The sequence below is a fragment of the Lissotriton helveticus genome, chromosome 4_1 (genome assembly GCF_964261635.1).
Source record: "Lissotriton helveticus chromosome 4_1, aLisHel1.1, whole genome shotgun sequence".
NCBI lineage: Eukaryota > Metazoa > Chordata > Amphibia > Caudata > Salamandridae > Lissotriton > Lissotriton helveticus.
The window spans coordinates 702,452,589-702,476,808 of NC_136063.1; the positions used below are offsets into that span (position 1 = coordinate 702,452,589).

The following is a 24,220-nucleotide window of genomic DNA, read 5'->3' on the forward strand; positions in this document are numbered from 1 at the left end:
CGGTTGGGCCATCCATGGCTTTCTTACCAGCTGCGGTCGTGGAGGGGTCCTCCAGAAAGAGACTGCCGGAGAGTCGAGGCAGGTCAGAGATCACCAGACCTCCGGTCAGGATTGCTGGAGAGACCTCCTCGTGGTATTGGCCCACTCGAACCCAGGCCGTGGGCGTCGGGTGCAGAGTGGTACAGATTTGTGGATGGGAATCTGTGGGCAAGCAAATCCGGAGCTCACGGTAGACACAAAGTCTTTGGCTTGAAAGGCAGGGCAGGTCCTTCTGGTTCTTGAGGCTGCTGGCTGCAGGACACACCAGAATTTCCCTGGAGCAGGTTCGAGGTGAGGACAGGCCGGTAGGGCTGTGGCCAAGTCAGTGGGCATCCTCTTCTTCTTAGTTTCAGCACAGCTCCTTCTGTCCTTCTTCTCTTCTTCTTGTCGATTCTTGTCTGAGGAGGCAAGGTTCAGGGTTGCCCTAAATACTAGATTTGGGGGCATTACAGGTAAGGAAAGGTTGGTACCAATGGGTCCCTTCCTTGTGGTGGGTACAACCCTTGTTATGCCAACCTCACGTGGGAGGGGGGCATATGCCTCACTCTGGTTTTCTGGATCCCCCCATCTGCAAGATGGCGGATACTAAGAGTTGTGCTTCACCTCTCCTCCCCCACCTGAGGTGTGGGGTTGGCCAAGGTGAGCACACCTTCCTTCCTAACTTTGTTTTCCTGCCAATTCTCCCACCCAAAGTGGGGATCAGAACTGGTGGGAGCCAGTTGCTGAAAGCAGCAAAGGCCTGGGGTTGCTCACAAAGGCGACAAGCCTTTGAATCTTCCCCTTCGTGGACCCTGCCCATCCTGGGTGAGGAGGCTTGGCACCTCTTCCCAGGATGTGCATTGTTTCAGACCCGAGAGCAGCAGGCTCTCGACCCAGGGGTCTAGAAACATGTCTGGCGGTGGCAGCTGGCGAACAACCACTCAGCTATGACACTAGTGTTAGGTCGTTTTTCAGGGGGCATCTGTAAGATACCCTCTGAGTGCACTTTTCATTAAATCCACACTGGCATCAGTGTGGGATGAATGTGCTGAGAAGTTTGATACAAAACTTTTTCAGTAAAACCATTATGGTGCTGTGGAGTTCGTAATGACAAACTTCCAGCACCATATACTTTTAATGGTATTACTGCACTTACAATGTCTAAGAATTGGTTTAGACACTGTAGGGGTAAAGGGCTCATTCACCTGTACCCTCACCACTGGTATAGTGCACCCATCTAGAGGGTTGGCTGACCTATGCTTGGGCAGTGGGTTGTAGGCATGGCACACAGGGATGTGTGCCATAACGACTCTTCACTTTGTTCTGCACCAGAACACACAGCCTCCAATGGCAGTGTGTGTATAAAGGTACACGGCCTCTAAGGGTGGCACAATAAGTGTGGCAGCCGTTAGAGACCTTCCTTGGCAGCAGTGCCCTTGGTACCTATGGTATAATGTACAGGGGACTGACCTGTGGCCAAAGAGTGCTAATTGGGCTTTGTTTTTTATGCAGTTTAGGGAAAGACATAGGCCCTGGGTACCTGTTTGGCAGGAAACCAGGGCACACTCAGTCAAAGTACTTTAGCACTTTGGCAAAAAGTGGAGGCAAACATGCAAAAAGAGGGCACTTTCTTACAGCTTACTTACAATCTGGAGGAATTAAACAAAAAGGAACTTCATAACGAATGGTAACATTTTTACTGTGTGAATCATACTCTTTCTTTGCACCTAATTTCCCTCAGAACAGTGTTTAACAGAAGCTAGATTGGCCTCATCGTAACTCCGAAACATTGCGATATTGACTGTGGCTCTCAAAAAACACACACAGATTACTTTTATTCATCCGTACACTCATATGCTTTTATCTGCTGGTTTATCAGTAAAAGTTGAAGATTATAAAGCTTAAATGCTGCTTTTGGTGTTTTCACAGACGATCTCTTGATAATTAGGCTCAGCTCTCACCTCAAAGCACCACCTTAAGTCAAATATATAATCTGAAAAGCATAGCCCAGTTTTGCTATAACTTTGAGGCATACATAAAAGCCATTCCCAGATGAACCCAACAGGATTGCGTGCCTTCTAGACACTTAAATATAATACTTAAAAAGAGCGTTTACTATGCCTACTCTGCAATGTCGGCAGAATATAAAATATGTATTTATTAATGATCCCAAAAAAGTATCAGAAACATGAGAAACCCAGGGAATCCCTTCGGCAACGAAAATAAAAAAAAATGTGCTGCTTCCTTAGAACAGTTTGAGCATACCTTTGTTGACTGCATAGTAGGCATAACCTGGGAAGAGCAGAGTATTGATTAGTACCACATGAGGTTTATTAGTTAGTTCTATACTTTACTGAGGCTGCATCTCCGTTGAGCTGTTGTAGACTTCAAGTTTTTTTCTTAGTAGAGTTTCACATAAGCATTTAGTAAACTCAGTAATTTTGATTATTTTTTATGTACTTTTGCCCAGTCCATCTCTGCTATACGTCTAGCAAAAAGCACATTCAATTCTCAGAGCAGCTGGCACACTGCGGCCTATTTAACTTTTAATACTTTTAGGAATATGTGATGAATTATATTATGTGACGTTATTCTGTGTACTTTGTTGAGGTTCTCATTTCCAAGCCTTAGATTGTTAGATGTAACAGTTGTAAAATTGTGATCCACTCGTTTGAAGCTGTTTGAAGTGCAATAGCTCTTAATTAACTCATCAAATAAAAAATTTGCAAAGTCATCTTTCTCAATTCCAACACAGGATGATGGAGCTTCTAATTCACCAATCCTTAAACTTTATGCATAAAGTCGTTGTGGCATTTCTGAAACTTTGCTTGCTGTTCTGATCCTAATGTTTGATTTGAGAGGATATTTTTTTGCTCTCTCCACTGATAAAAGTTCCAATCTTGTATTAGATTATATTTTTAAAATGGAATTGGAGTGTGGGCAAACTGTTTTATAGATTATTTTACTAATAAATGTACTACTTTATAACCATGAATTGGTACATGTATTAAGATTTAAAATACACATATTGGCCACAGTGATGATTGATTATTTCAATAGGTCTGTGCTATTTTTTCCCCAGTTTTTAGATGCGTTGGAACTATCACAAAGCCCTATGTTGCTGCAACTTATGACTGAAATTCTTTGTCGAGACAACAAACATTTTATGGAAGATTTGTTTCAGTCTAGTTTCAGAACTATTTCTAAGAGGTAAATATGATACTTTTTAAATAGATTATCTGTTTCTGTAAGAAGTTGTATTATTTGTATTAACATGCTATTTAAAATTGCACCGGGCTGATTCATTTTTCCCCCAACAGAAATGTGAAATTAACAGTGCTTCAAAGTATGTTCCTGGTCCCCATGAGGACCAGTGACATTGAGCTATCCATGAGCAAACTGTTAAAGCTAAGCAAGTTAAAAGGGACAGTTTTCCAGCATGTCAGCCGCCTCAGAGTAATAGGTCTACAATTCTTCTTTTGATGGACCTAATACCTAAACGATATTATTCCACAATGATGCACATTTCCCACATGAGAGTTTGACTTTTCAAGAGGAAGAATTTGAATCCTTGAGCAAGAGGGATCCCATATTGCTGTGTAACCCTCTCTTTAAAAAAAATCAACAAATATTTAAATATATTTAAATATATATGTGTATATATGTATGTATATATATGTATGTATATATATATCTATACATGTATATATATATATCTATACATGTGTATATATATATATATGTATACATGTATATATATGTATACATGTATCTATACATGTGTATATATATATATGTATATATATGTATACATGTATATATATGTATACATGTATATATATGTATACATGTGTATATATATATATATATATATGTATACATGTATATATATATATGTATACATGTATATATATATATGTATACATGTATATATATATATGTATACATATATGTATACATGTGTATATATATATATATGTATACATGTATATATATATATATATATATGTATACATGTATATATATATGTATACATATATGTATACATGTATATATATATGTATACATGTATATATATATATGTATACATGTATGTATATATATATGTATACATGTATGTATATATATATGTATACATGTATGTATATATATATATATATGTATACATGTATGTATATATATATATGTGTATATATATATGTATGTGTATATATATGTATATGTATGTATATATGTATATGTATGTATATATGTATAATATGTATGTATACTATGTTTATTATTTTTTTTATTTGCTCGTTGATACATATGGTTTGTAATAATTGTATCGGCACAATATACATGTTTTCAAAGCTTTGTATTCTATTTAGTATGTACACCCTCATAAGTCTGACAGTACGTCTTGGAAGTAGGCCCACCATGGACCCTTGATCGTCTCATGTTTTTTAAGCAACCCCTTGCCCTATCAACAGACTCCTCTGCCTTAGCGTAGTAGTCCAATTCCCTGAGACACTCATCTATAGGAGGTGTCATGATCAGCAGCCATTGGTGGGATGCCTCTCTTTGAAAATAGTAGGGCCATTGGTACCAATAAACATGCACTGCAATGGCTCTCCCAATTGTCCATTATTGCTAATTGTGCCATTTTTGGGTCTGCATCTATAGATATCTATGTGACTTGTTCTAATGCTCCGTTTACTCATACCGATTAATCTTTAATGATAGTGCATTCCCATATTGCAAGACGGTTAGTACCAATGGTTGTTTTACATCTCAAGCGAGTAGGAGTAGAGTGTTTTCTAGATTTTCGGGATTGTAATAGATTCTGTAGAGGTTCTTAAATGGGATCAGTTGGAGGTGAATCAACAAGTTCCAATGCACCTAGGGCCATTCTAGCCACCGTCCATTCCTCCTCTTCTATATTATCCTGATCTTTCTCCCTTCGCATCTGGAGGCCTTTTAGCTCATATAATATACTTATTAGCAGTGATTTGTATATTCTGTAAATACTCTTACTTTCAAGTCATTGCATGGTTACTTGGTTTTTAGGGGGTTGAATCGAAATTTGCCTAGCTGAGGTAACGGTAAGTTTCAATTCTATTAAGGACACGGAGGCGAGGATTATGCTTTCTATTCTTCGCTGTATTATTACATACAAAACTCACAGCAGCCTCAGAAAGCATTTTAGTCAAATCCAAACAGTAAACCCATAAACAAAAGCTCATGAGACATCAGGTAAAAACTACAATTTCCATGAGTCCATCAGAATAACCCATAACGTAGTCCTTCCACTCTTTCAATGGAGGCTAGATATGCAGTCTCTCTTTACTGTTCTCCCTCTTTCTTCGCGCAGGTTACGCTCACTGTTCACTGATCTTGTTTGGAACTATCATTGCCTGACAAAAAAAAAACACGACAGCATAAGCGTTGTAAAAGAAACCACACTGGCAGCAAAATTATCAACATCATCAAGCATGAAAACCAACATTGATCAATAGTCAGCTCAAAATCCAATTACTTACTATCATACGGGTGGGTTCTTCCCTGGAGAAGTCCTGGCAGGGATAATCCTCGCCTCCGTGTCCTCAATAGAATTGAAACTTACCGTTACCTCCGCTAGGCAAATTTCGATTCTATAGCAGGACCGGAGGCTCAGATTATGCTAGTTCAAAGCTTACTCACCACCAACTGAGCTATATCCAACACTGGTTTAAAGTAAAACCTCTTAAAGGTGTAGTCGGAGGACCAATCCGCAGCGCGCATTAAATCCTCTAAATGAGCCCCTGCAGAAAACGCCTTAGAGGCCATGGCTTCCCCGGCTGAATGGGCTCCATACTTCTTATTATCAATGCCTGCTTCCTGCATGACCCAACGCACCCACCTCGCAATAGTGGGGGAGGAGACTGCTTTGTGTGGTTTTCGCAAGGCAATTAACAATTGTCTCTCGCCCGGAGGGCGAAGTTCCAGAGTCACTTCTTCATAGGCTTTCAGACATTGTACTTCGCACAGCTTGGGGGCATCCACAAAAGCTGGGTACGAGATAGTTCTGGACGCAGATTTCGTGCGACGCCCCACCGTAAAGGTAACCCCATCCGGGGAGAAAACTCTCGCCGAGACATCCAAGGCACGGACATCCAACACTCTACGGCAGGATACCAAACATAAAAGCATGGTTAATTTAGCTGAAAGCTCCTTCAAAGACAAATATCTATTAGGTTGCCAAGACAAGAAGAGATTAAGGACCACATTGACGTCCCAAAGGACTGAATACCGAGGTTCTGGAGGTAATGAAAGATGAATACCTCGTAAGAGCCTGCAAACAAACGGGTGCTCCCCCACCGGTGCTCCGTCCACCGGATGATGGCCCGCTGAAATCGCTGAACGCAGCGCATTGATAGTCCTGTACGCCAGGCCTTTGGTAGTCAATTCTGGCCGAAAATTCGGAATAGGAACGACTCCTGCAACCAAGGGATCCAAGTCCCTTCGAAGACACCAACGCATCCACTTAGTCCAAGCGGATCTGTAGCACTTCACCGTACTGACCGCCCAGGCCTTGGACAAAAGTCCCTCAGCCGATCTCTAAAGGCCCGGGAGCGACCAGCATCGCCGGAAAGCCTCCATGCCATGAGGCGGAGAGAACCGTGAGTGATGAGATGATGCAGCTCCCGATCCGGATTGAGCAGCAGGTGGGGAAACCGGGGGAGTAGGATTGGAGAATCCCAGGAAAGTTCCAGAAGAACTGGAAACCAGACTTGGGACCTCCAGAGCGGGGTCACCATCACCAACGCCACCGCCTGGCGGCGAACTTGGGCCGCCGTCCGCATCACCATCGAGAAAGGGGGAAACGCAAAAGGCCTCTCCTGACTCCAATCTTGGAGAAAAGCTTCGGTCGCCTCAGCCAGAGGGTCCGGTTGTGGTAAATAAATAATTAATTACCGGTACTATTTTTCAGTATAAGCAATAAAACAGGTAGCTCAATAAATAAGAGTCAGGATTCGAGGTATCTTGAGTCGACAGGCTTTAATCAGGCATAAAGGACAGGAACAGGACAGCCTGCACGGGAATAGAATGAAGGCAGCTGCCGGGGGCAGGATCTGGGAATTGGCTAGCAACTTTTAATATGGGTGCACAGTATATATACTTAAACAAATACATTACATTCAATACAGTAGGCGTAACAGTAGGCGTGACTCGTAGCAGTCGCGAAAGATAAGGGCAAAATGATGTAACAAGAAGGCGTGTACAGGGCGTATACATAGACATGTGATGTAAACGTAACAGAATATGTCATAAACGGGGCGGAAACATGGAGGGGGCTACCTGAGCAGCTGGGACCTCTAACCTAGTGGTGCGCGCAAACGGGCAATGACGTGTTACCAGGGAGAACTGGGGCTATGACTTCTGCGCTAGAAGAGGAGACTAAAGTCTGCAGTGTCAGAGCGACATGTACCCAAGGCATATCTGGTATCTGGTGTTTAGAGTACATGTTGATAGAATCCAAAAGTTATCAGGGCAAAGGCTAATAGACATTAGGACTGATGCGTGCATAATTCTACATGTATTGTGTGTGCGAGGAATATTCTATGAATATTAATACAGTATTTCTCCTACAAGGAGACAGAAAGGCTAGACCATGACGGGAACTATTGATGCGATTCAGTAGCTTAGGAATGCAGAGAAGGAGGGCTGGACTGATAACTAGAATCATAACATACTCTTGGCAGACTGGGAGGCAGAGCCAGGCCGGGCCGGGCACTGCGAGGCATGAAGTAAGCTAAGAGTCAGGGATGCAGGTGGGGGCTGTATCGCTCCTTGGAGAGGGTTCAGAAGACTGGAGCTGAATCTGAATCCGGGCCCTTTTGAGGCCTAGAAACGGGGACAATTCAATGAATTTAACGTGCACACTGTAAAATGTGGCAACGTAGGTTTACATAGGCTTAATATTCGTTGCTTTCACAAGGACTGGAAACTGGCATACTAGAGATGGACACAACTTGTAATTGCGTCTTTAATCGATCAGAGGGGAATACATGCATATCGATCATGCACATATAGCATAAGATGGGGAACACGTAGGCACATATAACATGGCAAAATTTACTTTTCCACGTTCCCTCCTTGTGCCCTACGTTTCCATCAGGAAACATCAATATTCATGATACCATCTATCATTTCATATAGCATCATTTGCTCGTCTCGAATTGTCTTGGAACGGGGCTTAGGACTGGGGATACAAGAGGTAGCACACATGCCGCAAATCGCAGGGCCACATTGTATACAGAGACAGCAACTGAATATGATCATTACTGCAATACCCAGGAATGACAGTACTTTCCATCCCCAGGCAGATACAATACTCCAGAGCCAACCGGACCATGTCCAGGTGCCTGGATTCTGGTACAACTGATGGGCAATTTTATGAAGTCTGGTTATAGCTGAATAAACAGACGGCGCGTTATTAGGAATGAAAATGCAGCAACTAGATCCGATGACTCTACATGCTCCTCCTCTATCGGCCAGTATGACGTCAAGAACGAGACGATTTTGGAGCACGACAAATCTCATAGCAGATTGCTCTTCGGTTAAGTTACCTAGAGCGGAAGTAGTCTCATTCACTACGGCTTCAAGGGTTCTGGTTAACCTACGTATTAGCTTACTATTCTGGATAGGTCCTATAAAGAAGAAGAAACCTTTATTGAAGTCTTGATATTGTTCTAGAGTAGTTTCAGTTTGATCGACAATTGGGGACTCGATCTCCCTTCTATGTCTGACGTGTACTAGATGTGTGTTTCTGTGATAATCAGATGGGGCTAGAAAAACTGGTGGCAGTAGGAAGGCAATATAACATGTTCCATCCCAATCGAGGGGCAGACGAACATATGCGGTCTGACCACAAACAAAATAAGAATGACGTGAGGCTTTGAAAATAGATTTCCCACTGTCACTATACTCGATAGTAGTAGTACAATCACTATGTCCTACATGTGCGGAACCATTCTTTCTGACACATAATTCGCCTTTGACTGGTAGTACTGAAATGGCAGGTAAATCTGGAGTAGTATCTGACTGAACATTCAGGACCATGAAATTCGAAGAATAATTACCTAAATCATATACTTCATTTTCTAGATCTAACCCTGTTCTATGGGAGAGACCTTGCTTGTCTGGAAAACATGTTTGATTCAGAAGGGACATATCATTTGAGGATGATGTTAACGTGGACCATGCTCCACACGAACCATTATGTGAAAACGGATAAGAAAAGAGTGGCAGAACTCCCTTCGGAGTCTGGAAAGGGGGGAGTCGACCACACACCCAACAATTAGTGGCATTGCTGGTCTGGTGTGAATAATGCAACATCCGGATGAATGTATTATTTCGCATAGCAAGACGATAGGATAGCTCGTGAGGAGGCAGATCACTAAATGTGTGCTCTACTGTATCATTAGAAAACATATGTACATGTGAAACTGGAAAACATAAATGTAAAGCATAACTTGTGCAGGTAACCATAAGGCTCAAAAATAATAAAAAACTTAGAACAATGATACATCTTATAGAGTTTTGACTAACTCTCTTACTATGGGGGTCTATCTCATACATGTCAGGGACCGTATCCAGTTAATAGCGAGTCTTCCACAGCCCATGACACAGAAGGAGGTACGAGCTTTTATCGGCCTCACTTCTTACTGCAGACAATGGATTCCACAGTATGCATTTCTAGCCAAGCCACTGATACAGTTAACGACACAGGAGGCAGCCGTATCGACTGTCCTCCCTTGGACCCAGGAACATACCTTTGTATTCAATGAATTAAAGAAAGCCTTATGTCAAGCACCTGTTCTAGCGACACCGAACTACAGTAAGCCTTTTACACTTTTTGTTACAGAACGTGATGGTACTGCATTATCTGTTCTCACGCAAGATCAAGCAGGACAGTACAAGCCCTGTGCTTATTTTTCGAGCACATTAGATCCAGTAGCCCAGGCTCTGCCTGCGTGCCTCAAGTCAGTTGCAGCCACAGCTCTAGCTATCAGACAAAGTGATTCCATAGTGTTAGGACACTCCCTGACAGTACAAGTTCCACACTCCGTGGAAGTTCTTCTAAACCGAACACAGACTCAGCACTTGACAATTGCACGTTTAACAGGTTATGAACTGACACTGTTCCAGCCACACATAGAAATCAGACGCTGCAACATTCTAAATCCAGCCACACTGTTACCGTCAGTTACTTCAAATCCGGCCACACATGACTGTGTGGAAGTTGTCAACACTATGACAAAGCCAAGACAAGACCTGACAGACATTGCATTACCTAACCCCGACCTGACACTTTATGTGGATGGTTCATGTATGAGAACAAGTACAGGAGAACTAGTAGCCGCGTATGCAGTGACTACTGAAACCGAAGTTATAGAAACACATCGTATTGACACCCTGTCTGCTCAAGCAGCAGAGCTAGTCGCTCTGACCCAAGCCTGCATACGTGCCAAGAACCTGAAAGTAAACATATATACAGATTCACGTTACGCATTCGGAGTTGTACACGACTTTGGAATGCTCTGGCAGGAGAGAGGTTTCATGACTTCTCATGGAACCAAGATTCAGCATGGTCTACTCATTCAAGCTCTGTTAGATGCAATACATTTACCGACAGCTATCGCTATCATGAAGTGCAAGGCACATACGAAAGTCACTGACATCATTTCCCAAGGTAACGATCTAGCAGATCGAACAGCCAAGCTTACAGCTCAGGCTTCAGACATTCTAGTTAACACGACACAGACACTCACTCCAGATCCGACTACTTGTATGACAGTCAAGGACCCTACACAAGATGTCATAGACATACAGTTACATGCTACTCCCGAAGAAATCAAGAAATGGTCCGAACAAGGAGGGGTCCAGACAGATCAAGGGTGGTTGACGAAGGGAAAAGCCACATGGTTTCTCCCCGACTCTATGGTTCAAGTCATTATTAATACCGCACATAGTCCAGCACATCTAGGAGAGAAAGCTATGTTAGACAGTATTCAGAACCTTTGGTTCAACAAGCACTTACGAGCTGCAGCCAAGCAGAAAGTCCGTACCTGTATGATATGTTGTCAGTTCAATCCAGGTAAAAGTGTCCCGGTGGAACAAGGTGGATTCCAACCCCCTGACCACCCTTTTGAAGTCCTCCAGATGGATTATATTCAGATGGAGCGATGTCGAGGTTTTAAGTATGTCCTCGTAGTTGTATGCGCTTTGTCCAGGTGGACAGAAGCATATCCAGTTCCAGATTACACAGCCGCGACTACTGCCAGGCAGTTGGTTCGTGAATTCTTTCCCCGCTATGGACTCCCTAGGGTCGTGTATTCAGATAACGGCCAACCATCCTCATAAAAAATAAAGCAACTGGCAGGGCAACTAGCCAGTCTACACCTTTTTCTCTACAAATTTTAGCAATGCGGATTTTCAGAGTCTGATTATGTCTCTCTACGAGACCGGCTGCTTCAGGATGGCGCACACAATGGAACTTCCACTGGTACCCTAACAGAAGGGAAACATGTTTCATGAGCTCAGATGAGAATGGCTGGCCGTTATCTGAATACACGACCCTAGGGAGTCCATAGCGGGGAAAGAATTCACGAACCAACTGCCTGGCAGTGGTCGCGGCTGTGTAATCTGGAACTGGATATGCTTCTGTCCACCTGGACAAAGCGCATACAACTACGAGGACATACTTAAAACCTCGACATCGCTCCATCTGAATATAATCCATCTGGAGGACTTCAAAAGGGTGGTCAGGGGGTTGGAATCCACCTTGTTCCACCGGGACACTTTTACCTGGATTGAACTGACAACATATCATACAGGTGTGGAAAAGTAAATTTTGCCATGTTCTGTGTCCCTACGCGTCCTCCATCATATGTTATCTGTGCATGATTAATATGCATATGTATTCCCTATGTTTCGATTAAAGACGCAATTACAGTTGTATCCACCTCTAGTATGTCAGTTTCCAGTTCTCGTGAAATACTACGAATATCAGGCCTATGTAAAGTTACGTTGCCACGTTTCTCAGTGTGCACGTTATTCCATTGTAAAGTCCCTGTTTCTAGGCCTCAAAAGGGCCCGGACACCAAATTCAGCTCCTGTCTCCTGAAGCCTCGCTGAGGAGCGATACAGCCCCCACCTGTATCCTCGACCCTTCACTTACTTCCTGCCTCGCAGTGCCCGGCTCAGCCTAGCTCTGCCTCTGAGTCTGCCAAGAGTATGTTATGATTCCAGTTATCAGTTCAGTCCTCCTTCTCTGCATTCCAAAGCTACTGAATCGCATCAATAGTTTCCGTCATTGTCTAGCCTTTACGTCTCCACGTTAGAGAAATACTGCATTTAATGGTCATTTAATATTCTTCATCACGCACTACATGTAGAATAATGCATGCTCCAGTCTTAGTCTTAGAGTCTGTTCGCCTTTACCCCGATAACTTTTGGATTCTATCAACATGTTCTCTAAACATCAGATACTAGACACTGCTTAGGTACATGTCGCCCTGACTCTCCAGACTTCAGTCTCTGCTCCAAGCACAGAGTTCGTAGCCCCCAGCTTCTCCTAGTAACACGTCATTGCCAGTTTGCGCGCACCATTAGGTCAGAGGTCCCGGCTCCTTAGGTAGCCCCCTCCATGTTTCCGCCCCATTCATGACATATTCTGTTACGTTTGCATCACATGTCTATGTATACGCCTCTGTTACACCTACTTTCACCCTTATCTTTCGCGACTGCTATTGACCACACCCACTGCTCCGCCTATCGTATGTATTGTAATGCAACTGTTTTAGTATATATGATCATGTCTTGTTATTAAATGTTACGCCAGTCCTTTCCCTATTCCCTTACGCCGATTCCGATCCTGCCCCGGCAGTGCTGCCATCCTGTTCCCGTGCAGGTCGTCCTGTTCCTGTCCTTATGCTGTAATAAACCTGCAAAACTCCTACTACCTCGAATCTTGACTCTTATTTATTGAGCTATCTGTTATTCATTTAAGCATTCAAAAAATAGAGGTATTATTTATTTATTTACCACATAATGGCGCCCGAATAGGGACCTGCCCTTTCCCCACGCGTCGGTGAAGCCACTCCGACCCCCTGACCCTCTGCAGTCGTGACGGAACTCTTCTGCGCACCGGCAGATATTTCTGCTTTAAGTATCCCTCAGGCCCACGGAGGAGACGGAGGAGGCGGTCCAGCATCCAGACGAGACGGTGGAGGAACGCGGCGAGTCCCGACCAGAGCCCAAGCCGAGAGTCCAAGGTCCGAGGTATCCGGAGGCCCACCCGTAACAGAAGTCCGAAGTTCGTCCGTCCGGCGTCGAAACAGTCCAGTCCAGTCCGAGGCCTTCCGTTCTTGCTGCCCGGTGAGTACCGTTGCTGGGGTAGTATCTAGACAGGGTCAATCTAATTGACTCTGGTCCGTGGGTTGGTGGTACACAGGCCCACAAACGAAGTGTCCACTTCGGTGGATGCGGGTCCTGACGTGTCTCTGTATGAGACCGGTAAGTTTCGTACTGTTTCAGCAGTGCATCTAGTTTCTGTTCTAGTTAGTTCTGTTCTCGAGAAAAAACATGTATTTTGTTTTCCGTATTCCAGGTGGTATTCTGTTCGAACTGTTATTCATAATGTTATTCATGTATTTTAATGTCGTGGTATGAGTGCGAAGTGATTCTCGTGTTTATTGTGTATTGTATTGTGTCCAGATTATAGTTCAGTCATGCCACTCTTTTCAAAACTGCGTCAGTTAAAAACCAGAAAAGGTCTGCTAGAAGCAGCAGTTCCTGTCCCGCCTAGGGACAGTCCAGGTCATTTTATGTATCAAAAGCATGGCATAAGTGCCATACTATATCTAGATTTATGGGTAGAGTATACCAAACAGTTAGAGGAAAAGTATAGATGGCCTGTATCAGGTACATGGGATGCCGAGTGCATCATGCGAGTAGAAGAAGCATTATGGAAAAAGAAAGCCAGACAGTCACAGAAAGATGCCATCGAGTTATGGCGCAAAGAATCTCATAAAAGAACCGAAAAAGAAATCAGAAAGTCAGAATTAAGTAGAGAATCCTTAGAACGAGCCCAAGAAAGGGAATTAATCGAGATTGGTGAACGAGTTAAAACCGAACAGTCAGACAGACAGAGGCATGCTCTTATTAAGGGTATGTATCCTCTTCTTGCCGAGGGCTTGTCAAAAGCGACCCCGGAGGCATCCAGTAATTTCCCGCCACCATTAGTTCCGACCAAGCTACGTCACAAACCGACCGCAGCTGATATTTTCATCTCGTCCTACTTGGACGACACAGTCCCAGAATATGCAAATCCCGCTCCGCCAGTCCCTGTAAATCAGGCACTTCCCGCTCCTCCAGACACCGGAGTACCTGTTACGGTACCCCCGGTCCAGCCCGCCATACAAGTCCAGCCTACATTTCCATTTCCCACTCTGCCAGGACGAAGAGCATCAGTAGACGACTCTAGTTTAGGGGCCGCAGGGGGAGGTCCTCCTCAAACCCCGCCGCCACACAAGCGTTTAACGTTAGCCGAATTACATGCACAAGCGTCACAGCGTACGCCCAGGTACCAGTCTGTTGCAGAAATAAGAAAAGCCCTTACCGAATGTGGCTATGATCCAGTCCCAGGCGAGGATAGTATGGTTTTATATTCATTACGCGTGAGAAAGGTGACCGAGTATCTAGTTACCCTACCAGATATGAAAGAAGATCTAGACAGAATATATCGTTTCATCCGTACAGGGAATGATCCAGAAAGTATTAGTGACGTCATGTGCCAAAGAAAAGTTGAAGTCCAGCTCATGATATTAAAGTTTCTGATTAATTGTCTAATAAGGGAACAAGATTATCCGACCAAAGATCGAGCCGAAATGAAAGTCCTGACAAGGTGGAGTGATAATATAGCCGAGGGTAAACACAAGACTCTCAGTAGTATAGAGAGTATGTACAAGAAAATCCGTAAAGAAATAATAAGGGTACACGAACAACGTAAAGAAGCACAAGTAAGCGAGAAAGAAAATGACTCTTCTACGGAAGAGGTAGAGGACGAGAATCCCGACAGAATAGCGTATGTAGGAAAATCTAGATTTCCAGATCGCCATTTGCGCCTAGAACACAAGTCAATTTTTCATCATCCAGCACCAGAACAAGGTTCTCTGGAACAAGTATTTCAAGTTACCGATCACATTCTGAAATCACGAATCGGTTATAGCGAGTTAAGTACTATGCATGAACAAGAACTAGTCCGATCAGCAGTCCGATGGATTACTGATTCTACCACTTTTCCAGACGAAATAGTGGCACAAATGTTTCTGAAAATGCCCCCAGCCGAGCAACGACTGGCGGGTATGTATATGATCCAGCACCTCATCACATTGTATGAGGGTCAACATTCTGATCCAGGTCCGTTACACGATGTCCTGAACGAGTTACTCCAGTATAGATGGAAAGGTTTAGGTACTGATTTAATTAGTGTCATTCTAGAACAGCGCCACAAATACAGAACGTTTCTGAACCCGCATTTTGTTCATGTCTCACCCCCAGAAAGTAAACCCTTTTACATAGACAGACAGAATCCGTTACGAGAAGTGCATCCAGTTAAGACAGACGGTGGTGAAATGCAACGAGTGTTTGTTTACACCCCGATCACAAAGATGGAACTCTTAGAGATGAAAAAGTTAATTCCCTGTCATGATAAAGATCCAGCAGGGTTCCACCGAGAATTAAAAGACATGCTCCGTATGGGAGAATACACGTATCCAGATATCATTAAAATGTTAAAAGTTCTGCTGCCCGCAGGGGTGTATGAAAAGCTCAAGGAAAAAGAATGGGAGGTGGGAGAGAAAAAGATCGATTGGGCAGTCCTAGAAGCTGAAGACAAGGCACGAGTACCAGGTACCGGTCTTGGAGATAAATGTAAAGAATTACCTGAACTGTTAATACAAGTTTTGCCTAGGTTATTGACAACTAAAAAGGAAGACTGGGATGCAATCTCAGCCTGTAAACAGAAACAAGACGAAGATATTAGTGATTATTATTCCAGATTTGAGAAATGTTTTACCATAAACAGTGGCCTCAAGACGAGTAGCGAGTCATACCCTCATCTTTTTGTTACTAAACTAGTCGAGAATTCAAGTCCACAAATTAAAAACCGAGTTTTGAAAGTCGAAAGTACCTGGCAAGCTAATACCCCGTCCCAGATGTTACAGATGCTTCAATATCACCAGAATAGAATCAGAGAAGAGCAAGATCACGAGAGAAAACGTATGAAAGACACGAAAATGAAAGTACTAGTTGCACAATCTGTTCCTCAAGACAGTCAGAAAAGGGGTCCAAATCAAGCCAGTCATCCTGCAGCTCCCGTTAAAGGGAACTGCAATTATTGTAAACAGCCAGGTCATTTTATAAACGAGTGTGCAGTTCTGAAACACAACATAGCTACCGGTAAGACTAAAGAAAGGCCACGTCCGCCTAGACAAGAACAAGTTACACAGACTCCTCAGTCACAGAATGCACCACAGACAGTTATAGCACCGCAGCCTATCGCTGCAACACAGCATGTTACACAGCAGATGTACCAGTATGCACAGTCTGAGTATCCAGAGTATCAGCCATATTCATGAAACAGCCTAGAGAGGGAGGTAGGCTTGCCTCTCATCGAGATACCTGTAGATCAAGAAGGTCCCTATGTTCATAGTCAAGTATTAGGGAAAGACAGAAAGTTTTTGATTGATACAGGGGCAAGTAGGACCACTATAAGTCACGCCGAAGTTCCAGGGGCTCCGCTCTCAGGCTCTAGAAATCTTTCCCTTGGATTTTCAGGAAAACCTATTGTAAATGAAATATCAAAGCCAGTTACTCTAGAAGTGGGTCCATTGTCCCGCACTACTGATCTGTTACTTACTAAGTCATGTCCAGAGAATCTATTAGGCATTAAAACACTGAAAGAGTTAGGTGCAGTTATATGCTGTTCCCCAGAGGGAATACGATTGTTCCTACGTGACTTCAAGGGTCACTATGTATTACGAGATTTTGATCCCAGATTGTCCAATGTTCCGCAGCATCTATGGGCGCAAGGTCCAACTGATGTTGGCTTTATGCAAATCACACCCCATCGTGTGACTCTCAAGCCAGGTGTAGTCCTGCCACGAATCAGACAGTACAGATTGCCACCTGAGGCTGTAGCAGCCTTATCCAAAATTATTGACGAGCTCATGGCTCAAGGAGTAGTTGTAGAAACTGACTCCAATGTATGTAATTCTCCGATCATTCCTGTTATGAAACGTACTGATCCAAATGCACCTCCAGTATATCGTTTAGTGATTGATCTCCGAGAACTTAATAAATGTATTATTCCCCAGTATCCAGTTGTCCCAGATATCTCTTCCCTGTTGACAGCCATTGATTCCGAAGCCTCATTTTTTACAGTCATAGATCTCAAGAACGCGTTTTTCAGTGTCCCCATTCATCCAGACAGCCAGTTCCTTTTCGGATTTTGTTTAAATGGAAGGAGCTATATGTTCACACGCGCTCCTCAAGGTTTCACAGAAAGTCCTAGTATTTACAGTGAAGCACTCAAGAGACAACTAGACAACATTCACATGCCAACTGACACTGCCCTGCTCCAGTATGTCGATGATCTCCTGATCACAGCCCGTTCTGAACGTGCTTGCGAGCGAGCATCCCTTACAGTCTTGTATTTCCTAGCCGAGATGGGACACAAGGTGTCCCCTTCTAAGCTTCAATTCTGTGTCCAGCAAGTGGTCTACTTAGGACACTTACTGTCCAAGAGGGGTAGGCAGTTGACACCAGACCGTATCCAGTTAATAGCGAGTCTTCCTCAGCCCAAGACCCAGAAGGAGGTACGTGCTTTTATCGGCCTTACTTCTTATTGCAGACAATGGATTCCTCAGTATGCATTTCTAGCTAAACCACTGATACAGTTAACGACACAGGAGGCAGCCGTATCGACTGTTCTCCCTTGGACATCTGAACATACACTTAGTTTCAATGAGTTAAAGAAAGCCCTATGTCAAGCTCCAGTTCTAGCAACACCGAACTACAGTAAGCCTTTTACACTTTTCGTCACTGAACGTGAAGGTACAGCATTATCTGTCCTCACACAAGATCAAGCAGGACAGTACAAGCCCTGTGCTTATTTTTCGAGCACATTAGATCCTGTAGCCCAGGCTCTGCCTGCGTGCCTTAAGTCAGTTGCAGCCACAGCACTAGCTATCAGACAAAGTGATTCCATAGTATTAGGACATTCCTTGACAGTACAAGTTCCACACTCCGTGGAAGTTCTTTTAAACCGAACACAGACTCAGCACTTGACAATTGCACGTTTAACAGGTTATGAATTGACACTGTTCCAGCCACACATAGAAATCAGACGCTGCAACGTTTTAAATCCTGCTACATTGTTACCATCAGTTACTTCGAATTCTGCCACACACGACTGTGTGGAAGTAGTTAACATCATGACAAAGCCAAGACAAGATCTGACAGATATTCCATTACCAGATCCCGACCTGACACTTTATGTGGATGGTTCATGCATGAGAACTAGTACAGGAGAACTAGTAGCCGCGTATGCAGTGACTACTGACACCGAAGTTATTGAGACACACCGTATTGACACCCTGTCTGCTCAAGCAGCGGAGCTAGTTGCTCTGACTCAAGCCTGCATACACGCCAAGAACCTGAAAGTTAATGTTTACACAGATTCACGTTACGCATTTGGAGTTGTACACGACTTCGGAGTGCTCTGGCAGGAGAGAGGTTTCATGACTTCTCATGGAACCAAGATTCAGCATGGTCTCCTCATTCAGGCTCTGTTAGATGCAATACATTTACCGACATCCATTGCTATCATGAAGTGCAAAGCACATACGAAAGTTACTGACACTATTTCCCAAGGTAATGATCTAGCAGATCGCACAGCCAAGCTTACAGCTCAGACTCCAGACATTCCAGTTAATAAGACACCGACACACACTCCAGATCCGACTACATGTATGACAGTTAAAGACCCTACTCAAGATGTCATAGATATCCAGTTACATGCTACTCCCGATGAAATCAAGAAATGGTCCGAACAAGGAGGGGTCCAGACAGATCAGGGATGGGTAACAAAGGGTAGAGCCACTTGGTTTCTCCCCGACTCTATGGTTCAAGTCATTATTAATACCGCACATAGTCCAGCACATTTAGGAGACAAAGCCATGTTAGACAGTATCCAGAACATTTGGTTCAACAAGCATTTACGAGCTGCAGCCAAGCAGAAAGTCCGTACCTGTATGATATGTTGTCAGTTTAATCCAGGTAAAAGTGTCCCGGTGGAACAAGGTGGTTTCCAGCCCCCTGACCACCCTTTTGAAGTCCTCCAGATGGATTACATTCAGATGGAGCGATGTCAAGGTTTCAAGTATGTCCTTGTAGTTGTATGCGCTTTGTCCAGGTGGACGGAGGCATATCCAGTCCCAGATTACACAGCCGCGACCACTGCCAAGCAGTTGGTTCGTGAGTTCTTCCCCCGTTATGGACTCCCTAGAGTCGTATATTCTGACAACGGCCAGCCATTCTCATCTGAACTCATGAAACACGTGTCCCTTTTATTAGGGTACCAGTGGAAGTTCCATTGTGTACGCCATCCTGAAGCAGCCGGTCTCGTAGAGAGACATAATCAGACCCTGAAAATCCGAATTGCAAAAGTTTGTCAAGAGAAAGGTGTGGACTGGCTCATAGCTTTGCCAGTCGCTTTGTTTTATATGCGCATGGTCGCACATTCCAGATCAGGTCTGTCCCCGTATGAGGTCGTTTTCGGCCGCCCCTTTAACATGTGGGGTACTCCTAGACCCCGAAGTATTACCGATGTTTCAAGTAATATGCTGACAGATTACCTAGCTTCCTTGATGTCTGCCCTCAACTCTTGTCGTTCACAGGTTGCCGCCGCATTTCCAGACAATACCGAGGTGGCACCGCATGAAATCGTTCCCGGATCCATGGTCCTAGTGCGAAATTTCGATCGCTCAAGTCCACTGGAGCCTCGCTGGAAGGAGCCCCGACAGGTCCTCCTGGCCACCCGTACAGCCGTGAAGTTGGAGGGACGCAAAGGCTGGGTGCACCTTTCGCATATCAAAAGGTTTCATGGATTGAAACCAGTTTCAAAGAACATTTCTGAACATTTAAAAGACTGCCAAAGTACTATTCTTAAGGACTGTCCCGCAAAAGACATTGCTACGAACCCCTCCCTGTTAGAGACAACTCCGCAACAGGAGTATAAACTCAAGTTAAGGTCTAGTAAAATAAGTCAGCCAGTTTGATTGTCTAAGTCCTCCCCTAGGTGAAACGGTTAGACCGGTTTCTGACATGTATAAAATAGACCCCCATAGTGAGAGAGTTAGTCAAAACTCAATCCGATGTATCGTTTTTCTATGTTTCATATTATTTCTCAGTGTTATGATTTCCTGCACCAGTTATGCGTTTTATCTGTATTTTCCAGTTTCTCATGTAAATAAGTCCTCTAATGCTACAGTAGAGCACACGTTTAGTGATCTGCCTCCTCATGAACTCTCTTACCGCCTCGCTATGCGTAATAATTCTTTCATCCGCATGTTACATTATTCACACCAGACCAGCAATGCCACTAATTGTTGGGTGTGTGGTCGACTCCCCCCTTTCCAGACCCCGAAGGGAGTTCTGCTACTCTTTCCTTATCCATTTTCACATAATGGTTCGTGTGGAGCATGGTCCACGTTAACGTCATCCTCAACAGATATGTCTTTTCTTAACAGTACATGTTTTCCAGACAAGCAAGGTCTTCCCCACAGAACAGGGTTAGATCTAGAAAACGAAGTTTACAACTTAGGTAATTATTCTTCGAATGTTATGGTCTTGAATGTTCAGTCTGATTCCACTCCAGACTTATCTGCTATTTCAGTACTACCAGTCAAAGGCGAATTATGTGTTAGAAATAATGGTTCTGTACATGTAGGACATAGTGATTGTACTACTATTGTCAAATATAGTGACAGTAGGAAATCTATTTTCAAAGCTTCACGTCATTCTTATTTTATTTGTGGTCAAACCGCATATGTTCGTCTGCCCCTCGATTGGGAGGGAACCTGTTACATTGCCTTCCTACTGCCACCAGTTTTCCTAGCCCCATCTGATTATCATAGAAACACACATCTAGTACACATCAGACATAGAAGGGAGATCGAGTCCCCAATTGTCGATTATACTGAAACTGCTCTAGAACAGTATACAGATTTCAATAGAGGTTTCTTCTTCTTTATAGGACCTATCCAGAATAGTAAGCTAATTCGTAGGTTAACTAGAACCCTTGAAGCTGTAGTAAATGAGACTGCCTCTGCTCTAGGTAACTTAACTGAAGAGCAATCTGCTATGAGATTTGTCGTTTTACAGAATCGTCTCGTCCTTGACGTCATACTGGCCGATAGGGGCGGGGCCTGTAGAGTCATCGGATCTAGTTGCTGCATTTTCATTCCAAATAACGCGCCGTCTGTTTATTCAGCTATAACCAGACTCCATAAAATTGCCCATCTGTTACACCAAGATCCAGGCACCTGGACATGGTCCGGTTGGTTCTGCAATATAATTTCCGCTTGGGGATGGAAAGTCTTGTCCTTTCTAGGTATTGCAGTAGCGATCATATTCAGCTGCTGCCTCTGTATACAATGTGGCCCTGCGATTTGCGGCATGTGTGCTACCTCTTGTATTCCTAGTCCCAAGCCCCGTTCTAAATCCCGTTCCAAGAAAATTCGAGACGAGCAAATGATACTGTATGAAATGATAGATGGTATCATGAATATTGATGTTTCCTGATGGAAACGTAGTGACAAGGAGGGAATGTGGAAAAGTAAATTTTGCCATGTTCTGTGTCCCTACGCGTCCTCCATCATATGTTATCTGTGCATGATTAATATGCATATGTATTCCCTATGTTTCGATTAAAGACGCAATTACAGTTGTATCCACCTCTAGTATGTCAGTTTCCAGTTCTCGTGAAATACTACGAATATCAGGCCTATGTAAAGTTACGTTGCCACGTTTCTCAGTGTGCACGTTATTCCATTGTAAAGTCCCTGTTTCTAGGCCTCAAAAGGGCCCGGACACCAGATTCAGCTCCTGTCTCCTGAAGCCTCGCTGAGGAGCGATACAGCCCCCACCTGTATCCTCGACCCTTCACTTACTTCCTGCCTCGCAGTGCCCGGCTCAGCCTAGCTCTGCCTCTGAGTCTGCCAAGAGTATGTTATGATTCCAGTTATCAGTTCAGTCCTCCTTCTCTGCATTCCAAAGCTACTGAATCGCATCAATAGTTTCCGTCATTGTCTAGCCTTTACGTCTCCACGTTAGAGAAATACTGCATTTAATGGTCATTTAATATTCTTCATCACGCACTACATGTAGAATAATGCATGCTCCAGTCTTAGAGTCTTAGAGTCTGTTCGCCTTTACCCCGATAACTTTTGGATTCTATCAACATGTTCTCTAAACATCAGATACTAGATACTGCTTAGGTACATGTCGCCCTGACTCTCCAGACTTCAGTCTCTGCTCCTAGCACAGAGTTCGTAGCCCCCAGCTTCTCCTAGTAACACGTCATTGCCAGTTTGCGCGCACCATTAGGTCAGAGGTCCCGGCTCCTTAGGTAGCCCCCTCCATGTTTCCGCCCCATTCATGACATATTCTGTTACGTTTGCATCACATGTCTATGTATACGCCTCTGTTACACCTACTTTCACCCTTATCTTTCGCGACTGCTATTGACCACACCCACTGCTCCGCCTATCGTATGTATTGTAATGCAACTGTTTTAGTATATATGATCATGTCTTGTTATTAAATGTTACGCCAGTCCTTTCCCTATTCCCTTACGCCGATTCCGATCCTGCCCCGGCAGCGCTGCCATCCTGTTCCCGTGCAGGTCGTCCTGTTCCTGTCCTTATGCTGTAATAAACCTGCAAAACTCCTACTACCTCGAATCTTGACTCTTATTTATTGAGCTATCTGTTATTCATTTAAGCATTCAAAAAATAGAGGTATTATTTATTTATTTACCACACAGGTACGGACTTTCTGCTTGGCTGCAGCTCGTAAGTGCTTGTTGAACCAAAGGTTCTGAATACTGTCTAACATAGCTTTCTCTCCTAGATGTGCTGGACTATGTGCGGTATTAATAATGACTTGAACCATAGAGTCGGGGAGAAACCATGTGGCTTTTCCCTTCGTCAACCACCCTTGATCTGTCTGGACCCCTCCTTGTTCGGACCATTTCTTGATTTCTTCGGGAGTAGCATGTAACTGTATGTCTATGACATCTTGTGTAGGGTCCTTGACTGTCATACAAGTAGTCGGATCTGGAGTGAGTGTCTGTGTCGTGTTAACTAGAATGTCTGAAGTCTGAGCTGTAAGCTTGGCTGTTCGATCTGCTAGATCGTTACCTTGGGAAATGATGTCAGTGACTTTCGTATGTGCCTTGCACTTCATGATAGCGATAGCTGTCGGTAAATGTATTGCATCTAACAGAGCTTGAATGAGGAGACCATGCTGAATCTTGGTTCCATGAGAAGTCATGAAACCTCTCTCCTGCCAGAGCATTCCAAGTCGTGTACAACTCCGAATGCGTAACGTGAATCTGTATATATGTTTACTTTCAGGTTCTTGGCACGTATGCAGGCTTGGGTCAGAGCGACTAGCTCTGCTGCTTGAGCAGACAGGGTGTCAATACGATGTGTTTCTATAACTTCGGTTTCAGTAGTCACTGCATACGCGGCTACTAGTTCTCCTGTACTTGTTCTCATACATGAACCATCCACATAAAGTGTCAGGTCGGGGTTAGGTAATGCAATGTCTGTCAGGTCTTGTCTTGGCTTTGTCATAGTGTTGACAACTTCCACACAGTCATGTGTGGCCGGATTTGAAGTAACTGACGGTAACAGTGTGGCTGGATTTAGAATGTTGCAGCGTCTGATTTCTATGTGTGGCTGGAACAGTGTCAGTTCATAACCTGTTAAACGTGCAATTGTCAAGTGCTGAGTCTGTGTTCGGTTTAGAAGAACTTCCACGGAGTGTGGAACTTGTACTGTCAGGGAGTGTCCTAACACTATGGAATCACTTTGTCTGATAGCTA

The 24,220-nt window shown here is 43.9% G+C and overlaps 1 protein-coding gene across 1 annotated transcript in view; it reads left to right on the forward strand.

Annotated features, from left to right (window-relative positions):
* The window catches only part of PRKDC (protein kinase, DNA-activated, catalytic subunit), a 3,158,350-nt gene that overhangs the window by 892,926 nt on the left and 2,241,204 nt on the right, over positions 1-24,220 (forward strand). The window contains exon 40 of the mRNA XM_078687323.1: positions 3,101-3,228. Within this exon, the coding sequence (XP_078543449.1) occupies positions 3,101-3,228 (128 nt within the window). The remainder of the gene's footprint in view (positions 1-3,100; positions 3,229-24,220) is intronic.